Raw genomic sequence first — 26870 nt, 5'->3', positions numbered from 1 at the left:
GTGTTCAGAGCCCCCCTCCCACCCCACACCCCCAACACAGACCTGCCACTGGTCCTTCAGGTGTGTTTAGGAGAAATGTCTGCTCTGTGTTCCAGCCGCTTCCTTTGCAACTTACACAAGTAAATAGATACATCGAAAAATAAATAAATACAAAGCCCATCTCCCCAAACTTAATTCCTGTTCTAGTGACACTACCACACATTCCCAGAGGAAGGCTGTAGGACGTCACCTTCCACAGCGCACTCTTCCTGGAGAAGAACGTGAAGCAGTGGGTGAGAGAAAAGAGAAAACATGAGAAACAGACTGGTCCCCAGAAAGACTCCGTGTTTTACAGCACCTGAGGCCATCCAGGAGAATCTAGGATTCTAGATGTCACTGACCTTGGCTTTGATTTCCATCTTCAATATGGATCCAAGTATTGTCATGAGGTCGCTGATGGTGACCAGGACGTACCATCCATTGATGAACTCCCACTGGTCAGCGTCACATACACGTTGCTTGTACTTCTCCAGGAAGAAGTTTAGAAATCTCTATGGCCAACATTTAAAAAGCACGTCTTACAAATTACACCGCCCTCTGGAGGCAGAAGAAGATCCACCTCACAGGGAAACACAGTGCCACACACTGAGTCACCTTGGCCGTTACCGTGTAAGTAAGCATTTGAACATCTGTTAAATTAACCCAAACTCTAAGCACATACACCATCCTTCCAACAGAGCTAACCCAGAGTGTGTTCCAAATACTGCATATGGTGCCCTCATTCAAGCTGATTGATGGCAACCCCTTGAACTGGATCCTCTTGTGGTCCAGATGAGGGCACTGTGTCCCCAATGCTGTCCCTGAATTTGGCAGAGAGGGACCTCAACCTTGGATTCAGAGTATCCAGAGGGCTGGAAGGCAGATGTGAAGCAAATGTTTACAAAGTGAATGCCAAGGGTCTGGAGAGGTGTCCGCTTGAGAGCATTGGTTGTTATTCCAGAGGACCTGGGTTCAACTCCCAGCACTCGCACAGCAGCTCACAACTGTCTGTAACTCTACTTTCAGGAGATCTAATGGCCTCTAGGGGGCACCACATGCACATGGTAGACAGACACACATGTGCAAAACACTCAGACACAAAAAATGAAAATAAATAAATCTCAAAAAAAAATTTAAAATCAAAGTGGAAGTCGAGATCAAAGGAAATAGAACACGGGCTGTTTCCTGCTCAGAACATCGTATTTCAGTGTCTTCCTGTTTCCCCTGAAACAGGGGAAACCTAGATTACCATCTCACACCAGGATAACACACACAGTAAGCTGAAGTCAGTATATACTCCTGAGAAAACATGCTTAAAGAGGCAAAAAGTTACAATGAAACTATTTAAGAAATCAAATCTAATTATTTGTGTTTCATTATAACCCATTTGCCTCCTCCTCAAAGTGAATTCTGACTAAGACAAAAGATACAACCCACACATGCTCTTAGGGCCATCCCTGAAATAAAATCTTCATTCTGGAAACTTCTAAACACTTGAGAGATCACCACAAACAGCTGACTTGTTAGCTCAACTTTAAGCAAAGTGATTATCTGACCTTGAGAGATGACTAAAGCCTTCTCCTTCTTAAAAATTTGATGTATGTATATGTGCATGTATGTTCACATGTACATGTATGTGTGTGCACATGCATGTGGAGGCCAAATGTAGAAGCCAGGTGTCTTCTTCAACCACTCTCCACCTTAGTTTGTTTGCTTGGTTTTTGTTTGTTTATTTGTTTGTTTTTCAAGATGGGGTTTCTCTGTATAGCCCTGGCTGTCCTGGAACTCACTCTGTAGACCAGGCTGGCCTCAAACTCAGAAATCCGCCTGCCTCTGGCTCTCAAGTGCTGGGATTAAAGGCGTGCAACACCACTGCCCAGCTGTTTGCTTGTTTTTTAAACAATGTCTCTCACTGTGACAGTTTGTATGTGCTCGGCTCAGGGAGTGGCACTATTAGAGGGTATAGCCCTGATGGAGTAGGTGTGGCCCTGTTGGGGTAGGTGTGGCCCTGTTGGAGTAGGTATGTCACTGTGGGTGTGGGCTTTAAGACCCTAGGATGAGGCTCCTAGCTGCCTGGAAGATGTAGGACTCTTAGCTCCTCTTGCACCATGCCTGCCCACACGCTGCCGTGTTGTTCCCTTGATTTGGACAAATGCAGGCTGTGGGCTGAGGGGAGAGAGAAAGGGCAGGGCCTTTCTTACCTTCCTCAGCCTCAGAGCAAGAACAATGGATCTTGTGCAGAGGATTAGGGATGCCAGGCAGATCAGGATGACAAACACATCAAACACCAGGACGTAGTGAGCGCTTCTCTGAGCTGCAGAACAAGGCAGAATGCAAACGGGAAGTAAGCCTTGTACACATTATGAAGAATAATCTTTTCAGCAAATGGCAGTCTGAAGGGAAATTCAAGGAAAAAGCCCTTTTCTCTTGTTAAAACAGTAATCATCAGAAGCAATCGCATACTGCACTCATTTAGAAGTCCACAGACATGCTAACACACCCTGGAGGGAAGGGCCACGCACTAACAAATGTAGGCAGTGTTAATCATTGCTCTTAAGTTCTTTATAAATATTTACTGCAGAATAGAATTCAGCAGAATCCAATCCCACTCAGCTCCATTCAGAAGAGACTGCCATGGCCTATGTTGCTTCACACAGCGACACAGACAATGAGTTCCCCTTATTAATAAGAAAGCAAATCTAAAAGACACACTGAGAGGCCCCATTTGCACTCCTCGGCTTCTGGGTGCACTATCCCACCAGAAGCCAGTGTGAAATGCTTTTCCTGTGTGTCAAGACCAAGAAAGGAACTCCAGGGCTGAGAAGGGAGTAAGTAGTGTTTCCTTTGGAACGCACAGTGGCAGGAGGCTGTGCCAGAGAGAGGCTGATCTGTAAGCAGAGCTGCTCTCCCACTGCATGGCCCCACATTCCCGCTGCTGCTCTCCCCAGCCTCACTGAGACTACACCAGCCTCCCTCACTTCTATTCCTGCTTGGGGGACCATCTACAAGCCATTCACACTTGCACTTGACCAGGACAGTATTTCTCACACACCTGCTCAAATGATTTGTTTTTTTTTTGGGGGGGGGGGGGTGTCAAGTTTCAGATTTTTCTTTTTATTGATTAATTCTGTTACCTGACAGTTTTATATGTTTATATAATGCACTCTGACCTCATGCCCCATCCTCTTAGCTCCCTCTCTTTCTAATCAATATCTAGTCCCCCTCTCGGATTCATGGTCTGGTTTGTGATCCATCTGTGTGACGTGGCCAGAACGTTGTGTTGGAACCTGGTGGGGTCACGAATGACACCCAACTGTACACAGTGGTTTCTGCTTTACGGAGTCTGTGTTGTGTACAGCTCATCAGTGTGCAGTAGGTCCCCAGATCCCCTCCTCCGCCTGTGTCTGACTGTCCACAAGCTCGGTCTCATGCATTCCCAGGGAAGGCCTTTGACCCGCAGCTGCTGAGTCTGAGGCTACGGCTTGCCTAGACGATGTCACTTCCCAACCCCCCTCCCTTTCACTCCACCACCTTCTCCCCCCCACTCCTCCCCTCTCTGCTTCTTGGTTGCAGGTTAAGGTTTGAGCCCTCAGCTTAGTTCTCCATGCCTGTGGTCTGCTGCCACGTCTATCTGCCATGATAGACCCTCCTCATCCTGTAAGCCCTAGTAAACTTCCTTCTCTAGGTCGCCTTGGTCATGGTGTTTTATCACAGCGACAAAAAAAAAAAAAAAAAAAAAAAAAAAAAAAAAAAAAAAAAAAAAAAAAAAAAAAAAAAAAAAAAAAGCCTAACACAGTAACTTATGCTGAATGTGAACTAGTGGAAATTCTCCTGCCTCAGCTTCCCAAGTGTTGGCAGCATCCAGCAGCCATTGATTTTTTACCCCCACTGAAGCCATCTTGCCTTGCAGAAACATCTTCCAAACCTGAGTTTGTAAAACACTGTTCAGAAGCATGCCCTGCGGCCCTGACGAGGACCAGTCCACACCCACTCCCTCCACCCTCCCAGATACCTGCTGTGTGTAGACACTCTACCACTGTCGGCCCGAGGGACTCTGACTCAGGGCTACCCAAGCTTACTAACTCTCAGCTCTTCAATAAATGAACACCATTACACCTCCATCAGCGGGAGTCCTGCCCACCCATCCTTCTACAGCCTTGTGTGGCGGCTATAAACTACAGTATATAAAATACAAGTTCTGGAGACCACGCACTCAGAGAAGGCTCCTCGGGAAGCAGAGGAGGTGTCTGTGAACGTGGACATTGCCTGCTTTTGCTTTGAGGAAATGTGGATAATTGTAGATAATGCCAAGAGGAAGGGAAGCAGCCGCTGGGAAGCTGGGTGAGCGAATGGAAGAGAAAATCAGAGTACTTGGAAAAGAGCGGCCAGTGTCCACTAGATGGCGCCTCTGGCCTCGCCTCACTGGCAGAGCCTCTCAATTCACCACACAGCTTCAAGTGGAAGAGGTGGCACAACCCATCTCCTAAACTGGTTTCTAAACCTCAGATTTTAAACGCCTCGATTTATTTTAAATGCATGTTTTCCTAGTGATGAGGTCGAGTTTCTACGACGTAGCCGTAAGAACCGGCACATTTTAGGTCTGTGAGGCATGTGCTTCTTGTCTGTTGGCCACACGGGGGCGTGAGAGCTCTTCCGTTCTGTGCATTAGTGGTTGCCAGGCAGGGGGGATAATTTTCTGGGGAGCCCTGTGGCTCATTTTGATCTTCATGGTGACTATTGGAAATCACAGTTTATATATGGCAAAGGTTCTTTTTTTCCAGGATGTAGCCTCAGCCTTTACTTGGACGTGAGGACCACCTTTTTGGTGCTGCTCTTTGAGTATCTGTTTCAAAATGTAAAAAAATCCATTTTTTCAGAAACCCAGATTCTGTGCTACCTTTAGAGAAATGACTGAAACCAAAGCTAGAAGAGAAAAAGTATACTTCAAGATCATCAGCCATGGTACAGCTGAAAAGAAATGAGCCACCACTGGAATAAAAACCATATGACTCATATTTTGTCTTTCTGGTCATCTGGTCCAAGTGAGTTCATTTAAACGGAACTCACCAGTTCACTATGCTCAGCATCCTTCAGAGACCTCACCCTGACCACTAAATAATCAAAACAGGATGCACATAACTTACACTCCTCTTTTGAGACAGAAACCTGTGTGGCTTAGGCTGGCCTTGAACTCAAAATCTCCCTGTTTCTTCCTACATAGCTGAGATTATAGGTATGTGATGCCATACCTAGCTCAACAAGGCTATTTAAGTATGTGGACCATCAGATGACCGAGGAGACGTCCCCATGTTTATTCAGGATGCGCCCTGGGATCTTGACTCTTCTCCATTGTTTAAGGCTTGGATCAGAACATACCTCCTCCAAGAATTCATGATTCCCACTGAGCCCCAGTGAAATGTGTCACCTCCCTTCTTACTCAGACCTTCCATACTTCCCCAGCTATCGCTGCCCATACACCCCAAAGGTCTGGTCACATAGATCTACCTCCCTAAGGTTTCTCCTTCTCACTGGAGCGGAGCAACTCTGAAGACTTTTGTCCCCAGCACTCGGCACCAATGCCCTCAGTGAATACAGCCATTGCTCTTGCTTTGTAGAGAAAAATTCTAAGACAGAGAGGCCAAGCCATAGGTCCAAGCCTCCAGCCACGGCACACAGAACCAGAATGCAGACCCAGGCCATCTGGCTGCAAAGGCCAATTGCGTAAACCACTGACTCAAGAAACAATAAACACTTGCTGACTCGGATGACTTGCTTGGGACTAACGTCTGAACTGCTTTTCTGAAACATTTTCCCCACCACCTTCCATAGCAATCACGTGGGTTCTCTAAGTCCCCCAAACTTCCTCTAACCCACAAAGGACAGACTGGACGGCAGACACACTTACTAGATCCAGATATGTTCATGTTTTTGCATTCTTCTATGTTGGCCTCACTATTCAAATAGATTTTGATTTTCCCACTGTGGGCTGTGTTGTCGAAGGTAATCTAGAGACAGAAATGAAGAGGTTTATAGTCCAGTGAGGCGGGGAGGGGTGCGACTTGTCAGGTCAACTACTTACAAACATCAGCAGCATAGAACTCTGATACAAAGAGATCACAGGGACGAAAATGCCTCTGCACGTGGGTTCTGGTCCAGCTGCTGTTGCTGTGGTAAAACACTGGCCTTAAGCAGCTTGGGGAAGGAAGGGGTTATTTCAGTTTGTAATTCCAGGTCACACCCCATCCCTGAAAAAAAGTCACAGCAGGAACTGGAGAACATGCCTCAGAGGGAGTCTGCTTACTGGGCTTGCTTATAACCTTCATTCAGCCTGCTTCTTGGTCCAGCCCAGGACCTGTCATCCAAGGATAGAGAGCCTCTACTGCATCAATCAATAGCCAAGAAAACGCCACACTGAGATGTTCACTGGCCGGTCATGTGATCTGGGTAAGCCTTCAGTGGACACACCCTCAGGACAACATGGGCTGTGTCAGGCTGGCAGCTGAAGCCAACTGAGAGAATTTATTTATCCTTTTTCTAATGATAAAGACTGTAGTGTAAAGGATGAAGGGTTTTCTGTGGGTGCTGGGTATTTGAACTCAGATCCCCATGCTTTACATATTAAGCCACCTTCCCAGCCCAGGAACGGGCTTCTAGAGACTGGGAAAGGGCTGGCACCATCTCTACAGGAAGCAGTCTCTAGATCGGGTACCACACCATCACTGAAGCAGCCGAGCACAGCAATACCTAAGGTCTGTAGCCGAGGGGCTTACCCTCTACTACAAAAGTCGCAGGGAACAGAACAGAGGCTCACATCAAACAAAGACACTTGCCTTATTCTGAAAGAGGTAACAGTCTGGCACCTCTCGGGAGTGAACTGCCTGCAGGTCAATTCCTTTGAGGGCAAAGGAGATATCAACTCGCACGAGCCTAAATAAAATATAGTAAAAGGCATAACTGTCAGCGTGACTCTCCTAGAATTCGTGCCCCCCCCCGCCCCCCTCCCTCCCACAAGCTGCCTCTCCTGGGTATTGAGACTTGATGCTGTGTTTACCGATAAAAATCCAGCCTGAAGAAAGGTGCCTGTGCCCAGTCCTCGGGTTCCTTGGTGAGCGCCTGGAGGTCCAGGTGAATGCAGTCTAGAGCAACGGACAGACAGGGAATGGTCACTCCTGGCCAGAGTCTGATGCTGAAATGAGTCCAGCAGCCATGTTATGAGAAGCAGGACCCTCGGAACGTCTCAAAACGGCTGACAGAAAATATCAACTAACTACGATGTGGAGCACAGTCACTCTTCAGTAGAGAAGAGGGCGGGTGTCACTTTCACCCAGGGACCATGTTAACATTGCCAGTCTCGAGAAGAAGCGGGCTTCAGGTGCTGCCACACCTCGTCCAGTAGGATCTGTGTGACAAGTTCCACAGACTGAGGCGGTTGACCTCAAAACGGGGAGGCCTCCTGGAACCGGTTGTGGAACTCTTTGCCGGAGAAAAATTATTGAGCCATAGTTCTCATGGCAATCTATCTGTTTTGTTTTCTCGTATTCCTTTTCTTACTTACATGTTCCTGGTAGCCTAGGCCAAGATCTTAAGCAAGAATAATGGGTAAGAAACCACCCCTTGAGATGGGGTCACTAACAGGACCTTATCCCCGGGGAAACCAACGCTATACTTTTTAAATCATTTACAAAACTATTATGATAGATACAAAATTCCCAACAATAAAATTTCATATGGCTGCATGTGTGTCATCGGAGGTGGGTGTTGGTATATGGTAAAGAAAGCCTTAATTAGAAAGAAATAAAATAGTTTAAATTTATGTGTTGAAGCTTTATAAAGAATCAGGCATTAGATGTTAAGTAATAATTGACCATATGGGGCTGGAGAGTTAGTTCAGTGGTTAAGAACATTGACCATAAAGATTTATTAACCTGCTCTTGGAAAAATATGCCACTAGCCTTGGACGATTGCCCTCACTGAATACATCCTTTTAGAATTGTTATATTTTGACTTATATTAATAATGATGTTACCTGTTTTATTTGTGATTGCTTCACTGGATAAAATTTCTAAGAAATACTTTTGTGCTTTACTGTGCCAAATGATTTTTGTTGGTATTTGTGATTATTTCACTGGATACAGTTTCTAAGAGATATAATGTTTGGGTTTTAATGTATAAAATCTCCTGCTTGAGAGATGCAAAATACACTCAGATTCAAACTGCCTCTGTTTGTTTCTGTTTGTCACCACCGAATCCTTACCCACCTGGCCTCGAGAACCCACATCCCAGGGACCCCATACCCAGCTGAAGTGGTCCGTGGCAAGGTGTCTTCTTCTATGATGCTCTGGGAAGGACATGCCACTATTTCTGTGCACTATTGCAGTCATGACTAAACAAAAATGCTCAGCAGAGGATGTTCTTCTCCTTTACATTGTAGCATTCAGGAGAGCACGGATGGAGGCATTCGGGAGGTGGAGGCAGGAGAAGCTCTATGAGTTCAAGGTTAGCCTTGTCTTGGTTCACATAGCAAGCTCCAGGCCAGCCAGGACTAGGACTAGAGTCCCCCATAAAGATTATCCCTTGAACTGCGTGGCCCTGAATCATTGCTTCACAGGACAAAGAGGAGGTCCAGAGAAAGCATTGGCAAGGTCATGGAGACCTGGTGTGAAGCCCATGCTAAGGCTGCACTGGCTATGCTGTCTCTAGTGTGAAGAGGTCCGCACCTAGGGCAAGCTGGCTTCCTATGGGCTCTCTGGATCTCTATGCTCTCACAACATGAACTCCTAGCTTAAGTAATACTTTAAATATAATGGGCTTAACACAAATGTGCTATCCTGGGCTAAACACAGGGCACAGAACTGAACAGACAATTCCGTGAAATAGCGTGTTACAGGCAATGTGCTGTGGCCATGTATGTTCTCTGGTTAGTGAATTGTTCTCTTTAATCCTCAATGCAAACTGATGCCATGTTATAGGTGAAGAGACCAAAGCAAGGCAGTCAAGAAACTCTCCTACAGTTGCAGAGTCATTTGCTACCTATCAAGATTCAGACCCGCCCATTCTTGACTCTGCATTCTGAATTATACCGAGACTGGCCTTTCTTCCTGATTTTAGATTCCTTTTCTTGCACGCATTAACAGAAGCCTGCTAATGAGGTAAACACGCATGGGTTGATCTTACACACTTGGCTCTTCCTTAAACCACGGAGAGTAGTTCCTTCCGTGTGCTCAATGCCTATGTAGCCAGCTCATAGGTGGGCTAGCCTCATACCTAATTCATAGATAGTTAAGTGTAAATTGATAAACAAAAAAACAAACTTAACTTGGTCTTCACAGGCAGTTTTGCAAGTTGGATTTCAGCCCACTGGGTGGCTGGCCAGATGGGCAGTTGCTTGCATTTGAATTCTGAAGGGTGATTTAATATGTAGAATGTCACATTTGTGAGGAGCTAAGATAGGACAGAATCTCCTTAACTTCGACCATATCCCAAGGGAGTCAAATGTAACCATGTTTACACCATCTGGAGGCTCCAGCCGTGTGTAAATTCAACCCACAATTACCTCATTAGAAGGCTTTCTCTATTGTGTGCAAGAAAACTAAGTATCAGATATTTTTATTTCTTTATTTTCATATCTTTGAATACACTGACAGACTCTTTTGACAAGTTATAATTAATAAGGTCAGAGAATGCAATGAATACAGTTAGTAATCTCTATTCAGGTCAAATTCGTGGTTAACCTCTCTCCATTTGCTCTAAAGTATTCCATATACTTACAGAAAGGAAATGAACAACATCACCCCTGGGGCATACGTAAACCCTAGGTTTCAGTCCTGTGCATCTGCCGTGGTCACTGATACTGACTTCGGCCACATTTCTTTAAACAATTTTCCCAGAAAATTCAATCAGGAAAAGACAAATACTCATGGCATATGTGTGGCTGGGAAGCAGTTGTGTGGTACAACCCACTTGAGTCCCACAGTTTCAGAAAGAAAAGTGGCAGAACCAACTTTTAGCCCCAGTTGTGAAGTGCTCCCACGTCATGGTGTGACTTGGCTGAGCTCCATGTAAGCAATTCTAAGTGAGCCAGGATTAAGCCTGCCTGCATGCTGGGTATCTATCCCATCAGGCAGGCCTCAAGCATTCCCTCAATGAAGGACAGGGCCTTGAGTGCTGCTCAACGGGGTGGCTGCTAAGACTCAGAAAGCTAAGGTGACTTACAAGGCTCAGGAAAATCTGAAAGTTACAAGCCACAGAGCCCTCTGAGGTCATGAAAGCATCGGACACTTGTTGGTCAGGTGATCGCTTAGTGGAACAGGGGCCCTTTTGGATGTACCCTTTGGAAACTCTCACCCTGCTGGGCAGGCTTTCCACAGGATGCAGTTGCCCTGTGTCACACATAGTCCTGTACCCCCTCGACCAATTCACTGGTTCACTAAGCTCCTGGTGGGTGGAGTCACTTCTCTGGTCTGTTATTGGTACCCTATCAGGGACGAATATACACTCGTCCACATGTTCCTACAAAACCCATACAACTACCACACTGGTCTCAGGTGGGCAAAACTGCAGGGCATGAAGACCAGGAACATTTCAGCTGTGGTGGATCCCCTCGCCAAGATGGGCTCTAATAGCAGCCTGGAAGCCAGACACTACTGGGCCAGTATGACTACTTTCAGGATTCAGAGCCCAGGACACATTTGTTCACACGTGGATTCTGACTGGTCAATTCCAGGAAACAGGTAAAATCTCCATCCTGTGTTATCAAAGGGCCTCAGGATCAGATTTAGAAATATGGCCGAACAGACTGCATGACGCCATCATTTAACTAAAGCCCACCTCACTCCCAGGACCCCTCCTCCTGAATTGCCAGGTGCTTGAAAGACAAATGGGGTTTAACTTTGGCACCCCATGGCAGGAAACAAACAGTGAGTGCCTTGGGTTTGTTGACTGAATAGCAAACTTTCAAAGTCTTAAAGCGCACATCATGTGCTCATATATTCTTTTACATATCTAACAGAATGCCCCAAGGTTACTCTACATGGTTAACTGGGAAATTTTTGTAAAGTAATCTCTTAAGAGAAAGAATAATAATTATGAACCACGGTTCACCTTTGAAACCCTGTGTATTTTAGATTCACCTTTGAAACCCTGTGTATTTTATAAACAGTAGAGCAGGTATGGTCTGGTCACACTTGTGGCTCCAGCCCATGGGAAGTGGGAGCAGAACGATCCATGGCTAAGAGTACTTTCTGCAGAATTTTAAAATGTACCAAAGTGATATGTCAAAGAGAAATGGTGCTCCCTGCCCATCTGCCAGAAGCATGCAGTTTCCTGAGCCAACGCCTTTGGGGGCTGCCACGCCCACTCGTCTACCCCAGTAAGGTCTGCAGTATCAGGGTTAAAAGCCTGATCATAGACAAGAGGCATTATGACTTCAAAGGGAGTTTGTGCCTCCTGGGTATTCAGTCAGTTGTTGGCATCTCATAACTCAGATGTGTTCCAGATTGGTCTCTGCTAAAGTCTGTGGAGAGATATGCGTGCTTTCTTTATTCAGGCATAAAGGGGCCCTAAGAAATATTTCGTTACAGCTAAAACTGAGATTTAACATTGTTTCCTGGCCTCCACAGTGTTTCAATGATCCTAATTGATTTCCTAGCTGTTATTAGCTTGGAATTACCACAAGGAAGCTGCCTTATAAAACAGATTGCCTCCAGAGAGGGTGAAAAAGATCAGGCATTAAAGTTTACTGACAACAAAGTTAGTCTATTTACATATTAGAGAGAAGTTGGTCAGCTCCCCTAGCAAATGGGGAGTCTGTCACAAATGCTCCCAGGAATTACTCCCAGGGTTAAAGTAAAGTAATTCATGAGAGGTTAGCAAGAATGAGACCCCGTGGTGCATACTTCTGACAGCCCAGAAGAATTACATAGTTGGGTGTTTGCTTAGGGCTGCCAAGGTAGCCCAGTGGGGGAGAACACTTCAGAAGGAATCATTTACACCTGGCTGTTTGATTTACTGTCTTTGATGTGACTGCTACCTGCCTATGTGATCCCTGACATTCGCCCTGTTTCTGCATACTATATAAGCCCGATTCTTATTTTGTGAACATACATTCAGGTCCCACACTTCTTTGTGTCGTTTCTGTCTGTCACACACCGAATACCTTGCCCACCTGGCCAGAACTTTCATCACCCCGAAGAATAAGGGGACCCCCAAAAAACCCAGTCCGTGACAGGGGGCAACTGAGAAAACAACTGGTGTACCACCGGAGCTTGCTCCATTGAGCAACCTAACCCTAACCCTAACCCTAACCCTAACCCTAACCCTAACCCTAACCCTAACCCTAACCCTAACCCTAATTAGAATATCTTAAACATTCCTGTCCTCGCAGCCAGGCCCCAGCCCCCGGCGCTGAGTTGCTAGCACACTAAGTTGCTAGCACATGGAGGTCATTTTTCTCATCCCAGGAAATGACGAAGTCACATGTTGAAATGGTCACTGCTGTTACCTGTCTCAATGTCACTGTCAATGTTCAGCGTCTCGTTAGAAGAAAACTTGGCCCCTGTCTTGTAATGCTGCTTACAGAATCTCAAGCCAGTTCTATTGTCTTCACTTTCTCCATACCCAAGGGTCGCCAGGGAAATGTCCTTCAGATGACGATACTGCTTTTAAAAACACAGTTAAGTCATAGTTAAATAAACCCACGGGTCCTTCAAACCTACAAGTCGTACCATATGGAATGTGCTTTTAGCTGCTTCTATTGCTTACACAATGCTTTTTGGGACCAGTGTCCAGCTCCACACAGCACAAAGGCATTTTCTTCAGAACAGGGACACACTGCCTCATACAATGCTACACCAGACCAATATCCTGCAGGACACTGCCAACTTCCTCCCAGCCGGAAACCAAGGGCTCACTCCTCTTTCAGACTTTACCTCATATGTGGTCTCTTGGCTCTTCCTGTAAAACCCAACCCGCTTCCAGGCAGTTCCCAGAGCCTGAAGACACTCTTCTACTTCTGCTCGGTGAGTTCCCTCTTCCTGGAACGCCATCTCTATCTATCTGCTTGGTTCTCGCATTCAAATCTTGGTCGAATGTCACCACTCCCATGAGGTGGTGACTTAGCTCCTCCCAAGTGAGACTCCCTCAGTGAGCTCATGAAATTCGTTAACAAATACCACAGCCTCTCTTTGTACCTGATCGTTATAACACACTTAACTATATGTCGGTTAAAACAATAAAATCCAGTAAAAATTCAAAACTGTAGGAAACTGCAGACATCCTTCTCATACCAGAAGTTCCCCCATCTCCTTCCTTGGTTCACTGAGGACTTGAAACATCCACTTGCCACAGATCACGCTAACATGACTAACACTCTTACATTGACACAGTTCTGAGGCTGGCTGCCTTCACTAATAGGACCTCACTATACGACTCCTCCCTCCTCCTCCTCCTCCTCTTCCTCCTCCTCCTCTTCCTCCTCTTCCCCCTCCTTCTTTTTCTTTCTTTCTTTTTTTTTTTTTCAAGACAGGGTTTCTCTGTGTAGCCCTAGCTGTCCTGGAACTCACTCTGTAGACCAGGGTGACCTCGAACTCAGAAATCCTCCGGCCTCTGCCTCCCAAATGCTGGGAATAAAGGTGTGTGCCATCATTGCTAGGTTTTAGACTCCATCTTCATTGCTATGACCTCACTAAGAAACATTTACTATGTTACAGAAATGTAAAAAAAAAAAAAAAAAGCTAAGCATAATGGAACAGGCCTTTAATCCCAGAACTCACAAGGCAAACGCAGATGGATCTCTATGGTTTTTTTGATGCTGGCCTGGTCTACATAGCAAGTTCCAGGCCAGCCAAGGCTACATAAGGAGACCCCAATAAAACGAAACCTTATCAACTTAGCTAACAATTAAAAATTTTAGTCTTGGAACAATTCCAAGGCCCTGTGACTTCTCCCACGGCCTCTTCTCCCATGGCCTTCACGCGCCATGTTCACCAATCCTAAACTATTACTACGTGGTCTTCGCCCAATTTTAATCAAGGTCTCTCAACAGAAAAAGACTCCCACCTACCCAAGGCACACTTGGCATGTCAAAGGAATGTCTTCCTTATCGCTGCCAGCAAGAACCTAGGCTGCGCTTGGTAGCGAGTTTGGAGTGCTCTGCCATGGAGGAGCAGCCTTCAATATTAGACATCTCATTTCTCTTCATTTATCTAGCTTTCTCTTCTCGACAGGCCAGGATTTCACCTGTTCTATTCAATGCTACATCACCAATGTGTAGTACTTGCCAAATACCAGGAACGCAAATATTTATTGAATTCACGAAAGGGAGAAACACTGTCTCTAAATATTTTCTTCAGGTCTACCAACCTCACACTGTATCAAATCCCATTTTTTTTTTAAGATTTATTTATTTATTGTTATATGTAAGCACACTGCAGCTGTCTTCAGACACCCCAGAAGAGGGCGTCAGATCTCATTACAGATGGTTGTGAGCCACCATGTGGTTGCCGGGATTTGAAGTCAGGACCTTCGTAAAGCAGTCAGTGCTCTTACCCGCTGAGCCATCTCACCAGCCCCCAAATCCCATGTTCTTAATAGGATTATTAGTTAGGATTATTAATGCTACAGTAAAACATTTCAGACCACCACAGACTTTCAGATTTGGTTACAAACCTGCATGAAACCTGATTTTATAATCTCTTAACTCTTTGTTCTAAGATAGTTTCCCCAAAGTAGTGGTTCTAAATCCACAAATAAAAAGATTAAAACCTAAGGAAAAAATTTAAATGGACAAGTTCTACTATTAGTGCCTGAAGGAATAGTAACGTTTCCACAGGCTATATGAAATTTATACATGATTGTATTTGTTAGTTTGCTCAGACGATACAGCCATGTATCTATATAGTGTTTAAAGTACGTCATTTAAAACACTTGCCTGCTTTATAGCAAAAAAGATGCTCTGGTAGGCGTCCTCCTGCGTGTATATGCTACAGCTGTAGTCATCTTCATCAATTCCAGAAAATCCTTTCAAAAACAAGTGCTTAAATGCAACAGTGTTATCTTCTTTGAAAGCCACCACCAACTGGTTACCTAAGCCAAATCGAACAAGCTAGGAAAGAAAACAGGAACATGGCTTTTACCATTTACCAGGGAAATAAAATGGTGTCTGATGCTCATCAATTCTTACCTCTAAGCATCTGAAGAAAAAAAAAATCCATCCCTTAATTTACACACGAAGAGCAACAATGTCAAAAACAGGAGCCACAGAAGAGAACCACGTCATGGCGGTTCATCAGCAGCTCTCAGTATAGGACTGTGTCAGGACTCAGAAAACATTCCAAAGGCTGCTGCTTGGACATGCTCGGGACCTTGAGCTGAAGAAGAGGCCTTAAAGCCTCTCCCAGCTGTGTTTGGAAAGACAGAACTGTCACGTGCTTCTCTGAAAAGCAAATGACTCTAGAAAGGACAGTTGACACCACACCCAGGACTTTGCTCCAGGATGCCTTCTACCTTTCCAGATGTCTGCTCCCTTCTAAATCACTTCCCGCTAGCATAGTGGCCACTTCTGGTATACCAGGATTCAGGAGAAACGGCAGAAGGGTTGCTGTGAGTTCAAGGTCAGCCTGGTCATACAATGAGATGAGACCCTGTCTCAACATCCTCTGTTTACTGACATATTCAAGACTCAAAGGCTCTCTTCACCAGGAGCAAAAGTTTTCCTCTTAGACTCCATAAATGGGAAAAGCAGCTAGGACCAAAGCTTTATAAGAAACCAGGAACCTAATACAACATTCATGCGCCTATGCAAACAGGCACGATCCTCCTTCACACACGTAGTGCATATGTGCACATGCTTGCAATGCACGTCTTCACCGCTGTACTCTGCCATACAGAGCACACTCTCATTTAAAGCTCCACCACACACACACACACACACACACACACACACATAAACACACACACACTATCTATCACAAAGACACGATCTCTCTCCCCCCCTCTCTGTCTCTCTCTCTCTTTCTCTCTCTCTCTCACACACACTATCTATCACAAAGGCATGATCTCTCTCACAAACACACACACACACATTATCTATCACAAAGGCATGATCGATCTCTCTCTCTCTCCCTCTCCCTCTCTCTCTCTCTTTCTCTCTCTCACACACACAGGCACATGACTGCACACATGCCTTCACCACTGTACTCTGTCACACCGAGCACGCTCTCATTCAAAGCTCCACCCACACACGTATACACAAGCAACTGTCCTGCAGTCAAACCCCAGCAGGCTTACCTCACACCCCGTTCCCACTCGCCCAAGCTGTCAAGACTCCAGAGTGTTTCATTTGCCTGCTCACCCAGCTAAATCATCAGGGCCCCTTGAACTGTTTCTCATGAATAAAATCAGAAGAGTGGACTGGGTGGCCCTGACAGTTGTCATATCCTGTGTCACTCACCTTGCTATAGACATGCAACGATGTACAAATCCAACAGTTCAGTCATTGAGACTAATGAAATTGGCAGAAGGCTTGCCAATGGCTCACAATTTTAGTTTTTATATTTTGTCTGGTTGGGTTTTCCCCTGTGTGTGTGTATGTTTGTATGCATGTTTACATGTGTGTATGTCTATATGTGTGTGGAGAGAGGCCTGGAGGTTAACATTCGGCGTCTTTCCTGACCATTCTCTACCTCATATATTTAAGTAGACTCTCTCACTTGAACCCAGAGCTTGCCAGTTTGATTAGTCTAGCTAGGCAGCTTGCTCTGAGGAGCCCTTGTCTCTGCCTCGCCTAGCAGGAGGATCACAAGCAGGCTGCCATGCCGTCCCGCCTTCACTTATATAAGTGTTTGGAATCAGAACCTCAGGCCTCCTCACATTTACACATGGACACTTTACACACTAAGCCATGTTTCCAGTCTTCTTCTGTAACCCACTGCATCCATTTAGTGTTAAATGTGGCAATATATTTTTAAAATTATTTTTTACTGGTTATTTTATTTATTCACATTTCAAATGTTATCCCCCTTCCCAATTTCCCCTCTGCAAACCTTCTATCCCACCCCCCTACCCCCTGCTTCTATGAGGATGTTCCCCCACCCACTCCAGACTCACTGCCCTAGCATTCCCCTATGGTGGGGTATCAAGACTCCACAGGACCAAGGGCCTCCTCTCTCATTGACGCCAGATAAGGCAATCCTCTACTACATATGTATCTGGAGCCATGGGTCCCTCCATGAGTATTCTTTGGCTGGTGGTTTAGTCCCTGGGAGCTCTGGGGGGTCTGATTGGTTGACATTGTTGTTCTTCTTATGGGTTTGCAAACCCCTTCAGCTCCTTCAGTTCTTCCTCTAACTCTTCCATTGGGGTCCCTGTGCTCAGTCCAATGGTTGGCTGCAAGCATTCACATCTGTATTGGTCAGGATCTGACAGAGCCTCTCAGGAGACAGCTATATCAGGCTCCTGTCAGCAAGCAATTCTTGGCATAAGCAATAGTGTCTGGGTTTGGTGGCTGCAAATGGGATGGATCCCCAGGTGGGGCAGTCTCTGGATGGTTTTTCCTTTAGTCTCTGCTCCACTCTTTGTCCCTGTATTTCCTTTAGACAGGAGCAATTCTGGGCCAAAATTTTTGAGAAGGGTGGGTGGTGCCATCCCTTGACCAGGGACTATGACTAAACTCTCCATACAGTCTCTGAAGGTTCTCCCTCCCCTTTGTTCGGTATTTCCGCTAATGTCATCCTCATTGGGCCCTGGGAGCCTCTTGCTTTCCTGACTTCTGGGGCTTTCTGTTGGCTACCTCCAGTTCCCCATTCCCCATGGCTACACAGCTCTGTTCAGTTTCCTGTCCCTCTGTATATCTCCCCCTTCTCTCCTCCCACACCTGGTCCTTCCCCCTCTTTTTTCCTCTCCCCCTCCTCTCTTCCTCCCAAGTCCCTCCCACCCTCTACCTCCCATGATTATTTTGTTCTCCCTTCTAAGTAGGACTGAAGCATCTACACTTTAAAGACTGAATAAATAAAACCACATCCATTGTGTTTTCAGCAACTGCTATAGGCCAAGACTCATGCTAACATCTTCAATGGCATTGTCTTGTCCACTACCACAACCAGTCCTGGTTATCATGTGACTGCTGGAGCCCATCCTTTACTTTACACAGCTATTAACTGGATTCTAACAACTAATGCTTTACATAGCTTAGTAACTTCATGAAATCGATGCTTTTTCATTATAAGCCACGCCTTCCTACTAAAATCTTTAAAAGGTCTCTGGGAAGAAATGGATTTTTAGTGTTAGCCTTTCCGAATTATAAGAGCAACTGTTGCTTAAGAATGTAAACAGGTGGTATTCTTTATTCACTTAATATCACCAGGTCACATCCCTCAAATACCAATAACCGAGCAGCTACTAGAAACACAGTTTCTAAGAAAAACATTCCAACTAGTACTGAAAAATCAAGCAACCTAAATTCTCCTGGCATGTGACATTGTCAATGGCACCTGTAGGTGATGTCAGTAAAAGTCAGGCTGTTTTTTGAAAGCTAAAATAATAAATTAGAGAACCCACATGGGGCTGTTTGGAAGATGTGACAGGCCATCCCCCTCCCGACAGCCTGAGCAGTAGCCCTTGGATGAAACGCTTGAGCCATTGTGTGCAGACTGGTTCTTCTCCAAGCTGATGCGTTTTCACTTAACTCCAACAGGAAGTGGGTTTTCCCCCTCTTTTTTCATAGCACCATAGAATCAGAAAGGGAACGGATACCCAACTGTCACCATCAAACAGAGCCGAGTGATGGATGAAACACCATTGTACACGTGTACAACCTGAAATGGGGCCATAGACTCAGGCAGGAACATCTAACAAGTGTCTGAGGGTCTGAACACATCTGCCTGATGCTAAGGCCTGTTTATTCTCTAACCCTCCTTGCCACACTGCGCGGAACGCTGCCAGCTGACTCTACACACAGGGAAATTCGACCCTCCCCCTCTTCCCAAGCTCACAGTGAAGCAGAAAGATCACAGAGTGTATGGACGGGGAATGGACAAGCTGGTCAAGAGAGGGGCATACTCATGGTTGATATTTAAAGCCACAGCCTCATTTAAATTTAAAGCCGTCAACACGGGGCTGGGAGGATGGCTTTGTGACCTCTGCCTGGAACCTCCCCGTGTAAGATGAGGAACAGGAAAATATCCCGATTCTCCTGTCCCTGGAGCAAACCAAGTTCTTACATACCCAGGCAGCATCACCAGGGAAGGGCTAAAACTGCCAACACTTCTCTAAGGAGCCATGATCCTCAGGGGGAATGGCATAGTAGTCTCAGGCCTTGACAGAACTAAGTTTGCCAGTGTAGCAGGAGTATGGGAGGATGGCATCGGCTAAATGACTTTACCTTCAAAAAGGAAATGACAGCAAAAGAAATCCATTTACACACCACTAACTAGATCTCAAGATTTGCTGAGAACAAGAATCAACACACACACACACACACACACACACACACACACACATACACACATGAAAATGCTTGTTAAATGTAGTCTGGCAAAGGTAATCATTGTAAAAATCAGTGTTGGAGAAAACATACTGTGCCCAGTAAACGTGAGATCTCAGTCTGATTGGTGTGAGCTATATGATGGAAAGATTGAAACTCAGGAGAGAAGCAGGCGCCTCCCTGAGATCGTAAATTGCTGCAGAATACAGCATCTGCTTTTTTTTTTTAAACCTAAAAAGTTTCCTGCTCTGAAACCCTGACCAAATGCCTTTCATCTCTTCAGAGTCACTGACATAGGAATTCTTCCTACCTGTGAGCCTGGAAGACAACTTATATCCAGAAGAAGACAGCGGGAGAGAACAAGAGTACAGTCTCACTGGGCTCAGATCCCAGCTCCCCGAGGCACTGATGCAAGGGCTGTTAGCAAATTATTGAACCCTCTGGTCCCAGTTTCTTCACCCATGAAAAGAGGATTCTAGCTGAACCCATTTCATACAGTTGGAGAGAGAATAAACTGAGTTAGCACACATAAAACCCTCCTTGTGTCTGGTAGTGGCAAATACCAACCTGTGAGCTATCCACAGTTGTATAAGGTACCTACAGTGTGTCTCCAACTCAGTCCTGCAAGGACACGTTTCCTTTGTGGTTTAAATTGGAGAGAAGAGCAGATAGAAATGGAGCTCAATGGTTAAGAGCACTTACTGCTTTTGCAGAGAGCCGAGTTTGGTTCATAGCACCCACCCTGGGCAACTCAAGCAGGTTTAATGCCAGCTCCAGGAGATCTGATGCCCTCTCTGGTCTATCCAGGTAGACTCACTGTATACTCACAGGCACGTAAATAAAAATGAAATCCAATCTAAATCGGAGGTAAGAGACTATGCTAGAGGAAGAACTATGAGACTGGAAAAAGCTTGAGTGGGTACCATTTTGAAGACAGGGTCAATGGGATACAGTGGTCTCAGGACTCAGAAAGCTAAGTTAAAGACGGCAATTGTTTTTCACGACTATGTGAGCTACACTTTTAGTGGCAGTATTAAATTAAATTGTCAAAACTGAAGCAAGTTAGAAAACAAATGATGAACTAAATCATTTCTTCATCTTTTAAGGAATAACAGTAAACAATACCTTAATCTATAGGTCACCAAGACTAAAATTTGAAAACCAAGAACGCGAAAGCATGTGAGTCATCCTTCTCACCACACACACCCCTGATGATGCTGGCCTTGCTTCTTCTGAAGCAACAGCTCTCCTTTCTTTCTTTTTTTAAAATGTATTTTTGTTTTGTTTTATTCTATTAGTGTGTATGAGCATTTTGCCTGCATGTATGTCTATGCACAACATGCATGCCTGGTGCCTACTGAACCCAGAAGAGAGCACCAGGTTCCCCAGGTCTAGAGTAATAGATGGTTATGAGCCACCAAGTGTATGCCGGGAATTGAACTCTGGTCTCTGGAGGAGAAGCCAGTGCTCTGAATCTCTATGCCATCTCTCCAGACCCATGGCTTGCTCTTCCCAAAGCTGGATGAGCTAGGACAGCGTGCCATACAACTCAAAGAGCTCACCCCTTAACGGACTCAGAGTAAAGCTGCAGCTGCACTGACTGAAGAAGCTCTCTTCTATCCAGATGGAGGATCCTTTAAATCCTTTATATTAATATTCCATAAAAATCATCCTTACACTTCTAGATTGATAGTGCCAGTAGATTATGTACCAGTGGACCCAAAGACCCCAAGTCAGTATGGTTTGGTTTTCTTTTTTCCCAGACGTGTGTTTCCACTGTAACCACCTACAGAGAAGTTGCCACAGATGAGTTCAACACCACAGCCCAACAGTTAAACAACAACTCTAATGACCATTTCCACTCTGGTGATAAAATGATCTGCAGTATGACCTTAAATCAAGGTCCAAATGTAAAGCTCATGCACTCTTGAGAGGGCCCAGTGTTTAGCACTTACTTGTTTAGCAAAATGCTACCAATTAAAAAAAATAGCATTTTCTATGTCTGAAGACTTTTAAAAACATTTTAAATAAGGTCTGATGGAGTTTCGAGAACACCTTGACACCTGTGAACCTCACATGAATTAGGGATGAGGGGATTTAGAAACTCCCTTCTGCATGGACCTTCTCTTATCTGGTTTTTATAGCTCCCATGGAGATGTGGCTTCTCAATCGCTTATCAAAATCAGGTCATTTGAATTGACCTTCAACTTGCCCTCTGCCTTCTGTAAGCAGTTTGACTTTAGTTTCATGAACCTCAGTGGTATGAGTCTTGCAGACCAACAAGCTAGTACAGGATACATGGAAGGAAAGAGAAATGGTGTGAGTTACCTGTGTGGTAACCATGACTATCTTCAAAATCTGCAAGCCCAGCTTCCATGGGATCTGGCGTCTGGCTCGGTATTTCTCACAGGGACTCATGAAGTAGAACTTCAGGTCTTCCCTCAGGCACTCTTCCTTCACCTCAGAATCAAGAGACGCCATCACAGAACTGCCAAAGAAGACAGGTTTTCAATACCCCGGAACAGCCTGCTTCTCACAGAACTCCTAGCCTGCACTTCCTGTTCATATACTTTACCACAGACACAGAACTCTTGGATCACTGAAGCTCTCGTCCCTAGAAACCCAAAAGAGGGTTCCAGTCCTTTGCACATAACCACACAGTTCACTCAAAAATGCCTATTAGCAGAATTCAAAGTGTCATCTGCCATTTCTGGCATGTTGATGTACAGTGTGCCTCCTGTTCCTAAGGAGTTAGAAGGAAGTGTGTGGGTAAAAGAGAGGCTAAGACTGTGGAAATGTGAGAGTTTCTCTATGTGAGAGTGTGTTATACCGATACAAACAAGATGGGAAGCTGTCAGGAACTTTGGGTTTGAAGTAACTGACATTTGATCTAGGGCAGTAGAATTAAACTATGGAATAATTAGAGAATCCCTTTCTATGACTCTGAGAAGGATTATAGCCTCCATTTACGAATCAATTTCAATGCTTACAAGACTCCAGAAAGAGAGTTGCAGGGGATGGATATGATTGTGACACATTACATAGATGCATGCAATTGTCAAAGAATAAGCATTTACTTTGAAGATATAAATGGCTCGAGAAAATTAGAACAGCAGCTCTCTGCTCATGCCCAGCCAGATTTTGATCAACTTGTTTGTCAACTCTGAACTCAATCTGGACAAATGATTCAGTGAGGCCAGAGACAACCAATGAGATGTGGCCAAATAATTGAAACCATAACTGATGAGACACATGATTTCTTTTTTAAAATGAAGTCTCCAGAACGAATGCAAAGCATGCTGGGAGTATAGAAATTATTAATGCTTCTATTTTATGTTGCCTAAAACCTAAAAACATGAATTTTATTAATAATGTAGCATAGTGCATTGTACTATTGATCTAAACTATACATACAGCATAGTAGAATAATGCACAGATTTAACAGTGGTATAATCAGCATGCTCACAATGGGACTATTGTGATAAACTGTTACTGTTGGGACAAAGTCAACAAAGATCAGAGATCACAGGTGAGAAGCATGGGCTATGCTATTCCTGGAGGGAATCTCACCACCATAGGGGGAACATTCAGAGGCTGGACTCACCACCACAAGGGGAGGAGTTTCCAGAGGCTGGAGCTAGTCCAGAAAGTCAGAGGATCCAGAAAAAAAAACTCAAGAGCATGCCTTCTTCCAACTGTCTGAGCAGCTATTTATGTCAAGTGTGAGTCTTGGAGTCTTACATCCCTGAAAGCAGGGAGTGTCTTAACAGTGAGTCCTGCTGGACAGGAAAATTGTTCAAGTAATTGTTCTGGAGAAGTTTTTGGAACTGAGGGTTATTCTCATAAATCTCCTTAGAGACTCTATTTAAACAGTATCCTATATGTCTTATGATCTGTGTTATCTACCTTGACTAACAACTTTAGAAGCTCAGAAAGGCATGATGGCATGGGACATAAACATCGTTTTGTGCATGGGAAGCCAGAGGACAACTTAAAGGAACCAGTTCTCTCCTTCCACCTTTCTGTGGGATTGAACCAGGTCTCCATAGCAACTACCTTTACCTACTTAACCATCTTTCAGGTCCTGATTTTCTGCTTCTAATTTGATAATTTTTCTTTCTTTTGTTTTTTTTTTTTTTTTAAATCTTGCTTCTAAGATTGACACACTAGGTTAGCTAGAATCCTCCTGCCAGAAGTGAAGAAAGAAGGAAGAAGAAGGAAGACAGGAAGGAAAGACAGAGGGAGAGGAAAAGAAAAATGCATGGAGAAAAAAAGATGAGGGAAAGACGTTGAGAAAACACACCCCATGTGAAACCCATGCTGCTTGAAGGTGGATCGGGAAATGCCTGTAAAGACTTGATTGACCATCTAACAGTAGAGAGCTCCTGGGGCAATCCTGTTGAATGTCTAGAGTAATGCCAACTGCCACTGAAACACTCTGGGACTTTGAGGGCACTTTAATGAAAGGGGACCAAGAAACTAGGGCTCAGGGCTTCCCAAAGCACTTCTGTCTGTGGAAGTAGGCTGAGAAACCACTCCTAGGCTACCCGCAGACCAGAATGACTCCAAAGCAAAGGGGAAATGAAAAAGGCAGCCCATCCCCAGACATGCTGGCAGTAAACCAGACAGTGGGGCTCAGATCTAGGTGACCAGGGTACTTCAAATAATGGGGTTACTTGAGTCTGGAAGTTTCGAACTAGAGCTGCCCCTTGTGTCCTAGATACACAGAGGATGAGCCTCCAGGGACGTGGGGCAATCTAATGTGTAGCTTCCAAGCTATGACCAGTACCTCTTTACACATACCCAGACTAGCACTAATCAAGTCACAAAGGAGCTTAGAATACACCAGGAATTGAGTGTATACCACTGTGTGCATCAGAACTGGACATCTTGGAAAAGAGCCTTGTTGAGGCTGGAAAGGAGGCTCAGTGGTTAACAGCACTGACTGCTCCTCCTGAGGATCCAAGTTCAATTCCAAGCATCCATATGGTACTAACAACTGCCTGTCTTCAGTCCTAGGGGATGGGATCCAATACCTTCTCCTAGCCTCTGCTGGCACTGCACACATATGATGCACAGAAGTACATGCAGGTAAAACACCCCTACACGTAAAAATAAAGTGAAAAGAAAAAGAAAATAGCTTTGCTTGCCAATACAACATGGGTAAAATACCTATAAAGCAAACTTTAATAAACAAAATTAAATTTAAAAAATGAGAAGTCAGCCACTAAATGAGTCTCATTTTAAAAGATAAAGCTGGATGTTGTGGCTCATGTCTATAATTGCAGCACTCCACAAGTTGAGACAAGAGGATATGAAGGACTTCTAGGCCAACCTGAGCTACATAGTGAGTTCCAGGCCAGTCTGAGCTATATCTCAAGAAAGAATTTCCATATGTGTTTGCCTTGAGTCTGCTACAGGCAACCCCTTAGTTGGTCTTCCTGAATAATGAGCACTTACTCTGTGGGCTGGTGCTTGGGACAGAACATGGGGCTGAGTAGGGTCCTTGAGGTCATATGCTTAAGCTCCGTCAGGAGAGATTTGTGAACACATCATAATTAAGCAGGTGAGCGAGTGCTGCAATACAGTGTACCCATGATCCCAGGCACAAAAGTTCTGACTTCAAGGTGAGGGAGGGGTGCAGAAAGCGAGAACCCCATCTTGGTCATAATATGTAGGTGCCAATGCTACAAGGACACCTGACTGGGAAGGTGGAAGGACCAAGCTACAAGAACTATCATCTTGCCTGAGCCTGAAAACAACATCCTCATAAAGGGGCTTTAAAGCCCCCGGAAGATGCCTGTATGAGAGATAACTTTAGTCAACCAACATCGCTTTAGCTCTGTGGTGGTTTGAAGATGCTTGACCCATGGGAAGGGGCACTATTAGGAGATGTGGCCATGTTGGAGGAGGTGTGGCCTTGTTGGAGGAAGTGAGTTACTGTGGGGATGTGGTGGGGGGTAGGCTTTGAGGTCTCCTAGTGCCCAAGCTCTACCTAGTGCAGAAGACAGAATCCCCTCCTGGCTGCCTTAGGATCAAGATGTTCAATGGACTGAACCTCTGAAACTGTAAGCCAGTTCCGGTTAAATGTTGTCCTTTATAAGAGTTGCCATGGTCATGGTGTCTCTTCACAGCAATGAAACGAAGATAAGTGCTAAATGATCCATCTTTATATTTCATAATAAGCTTTTCATTTAATAAATGTGAAAAGAGTTTCTGGATCCTTAGAATCCTGATATATGGAGAAGACTTCACACACACACACACACACGGGGGGGGGGGGGGGGGAGGGTGAGAGAGAGAGAAAGAGACAGAGAAAGACAGAGAGACAGACAGAGAGACAGAGAGACAGAGAGAGAGGCAGGCCTCAGACAAAGCCAGAAAAAAGACAGGAAAAGCAACAAGGTTTTGAAGAACCAAGATAATAAAAAGTAGCAAGAAAGTGAAACTCACCAAGATCTGTCTGAACTACAGTGAACTTCCAGACTAGTTGCTCAACAAATCCAGCTATTACGATGTTTCTACTACTGAGAAGGATTAGTGGGAAGAAAAACATTTTTAACTCTCTCAGAAAAAGCTCCCCCTCCCCGAAGCCATGCAATCTGCAGAGTACAGGAAAGCATCAGTGAGGTAAAGCCAGGTGATTGGATGATGGAAATACAGAAGAAAATGTTAGTTAACATAATAAATATTCAAGATACAACAGCTTTTTGAAACAAATTTCACTCAAATTTTAAAGTAATATCTAAAAAAAAAATTTGGAGAAAAATAAATGATACTTGGGTTCAAAAATTCTAGTATCTCAAAGGAAACATTTAAATGTGTACACTATTGAAAAATTTCTGAACCTCTTCCCAGTTTGTAGTTTTCTTGATACCCAGTTAGTATTTCTTAAACTGATGGCTTAGAATGATCAGGGATGGAGGGCGAATATTAAGTTCTCATTTGTCTTCACTGATAAATACATGAAATCAGGGCGAAGAACCCAGTGAATAAATTCAGGAGACTTCCATGCTCTCATGTGATTGAAATGAGAAGAAAAGATGATCACATGATCACATGATCTAGAATAACCCAGAAGAGAATCCTCAGCATGCCTGTGAGGAGTCCATTGAAGTGGGAAAACCTGCTCTCTCAGCATGCCTATGAGGAGTCCATTGAGGTGGGAAAACCCGCTCTAAATGTGGGTGTCACTGTTCCCCGGGCTGAGGGCCCAGGCTGAACAAAATGAAAAAACTGAAGCCAGGTAATGGTAGTACATGCCTTTTATCCCTTTAATCCCAGCACTTGGAAGGTAGAGGCAGGGAAATTTCTGAGTTCGAGGCCATCCTGGTCTACAGAGTGAGTTCCAGGACAGCCAGGGCTACACAGAGAA

The 26870-nt window shown here is 44.8% G+C and overlaps 1 protein-coding gene across 2 annotated transcripts in view; it reads right to left on the bottom strand.

Moving 5' to 3' along the window:
- Window positions 1-26870, bottom strand: part of Mcoln2 (mucolipin 2) — a 49576-nt gene that overhangs the window by 14477 nt on the left and 8229 nt on the right. For both annotated transcript variants that reach the window (XM_031375760.1, XM_031375761.1), the window contains exons 2-9: window positions 21824-21983; window positions 14945-15118; window positions 12518-12671; window positions 7070-7154; window positions 6849-6945; window positions 5924-6023; window positions 2220-2332; window positions 381-530 (exon numbers count right to left, since the gene is read on the bottom strand). In XM_031375760.1, coding sequence (XP_031231620.1) covers window positions 381-530; window positions 2220-2332; window positions 5924-6023; window positions 6849-6945; window positions 7070-7154; window positions 12518-12671; window positions 14945-15118; window positions 21824-21983 — 1033 coding nt within the window. The remainder of the gene's footprint in view (window positions 1-380; window positions 531-2219; window positions 2333-5923; window positions 6024-6848; window positions 6946-7069; window positions 7155-12517; window positions 12672-14944; window positions 15119-21823; window positions 21984-26870) is intronic.

The sequence above is a fragment of the Mastomys coucha genome, unplaced genomic scaffold (genome assembly GCF_008632895.1).
Source record: "Mastomys coucha isolate ucsf_1 unplaced genomic scaffold, UCSF_Mcou_1 pScaffold16, whole genome shotgun sequence".
Classification (NCBI taxonomy): Eukaryota; Metazoa; Chordata; class Mammalia; order Rodentia; family Muridae; genus Mastomys; species Mastomys coucha.
This window is presented reverse-complemented; position numbering and strand designations above follow the sequence as displayed.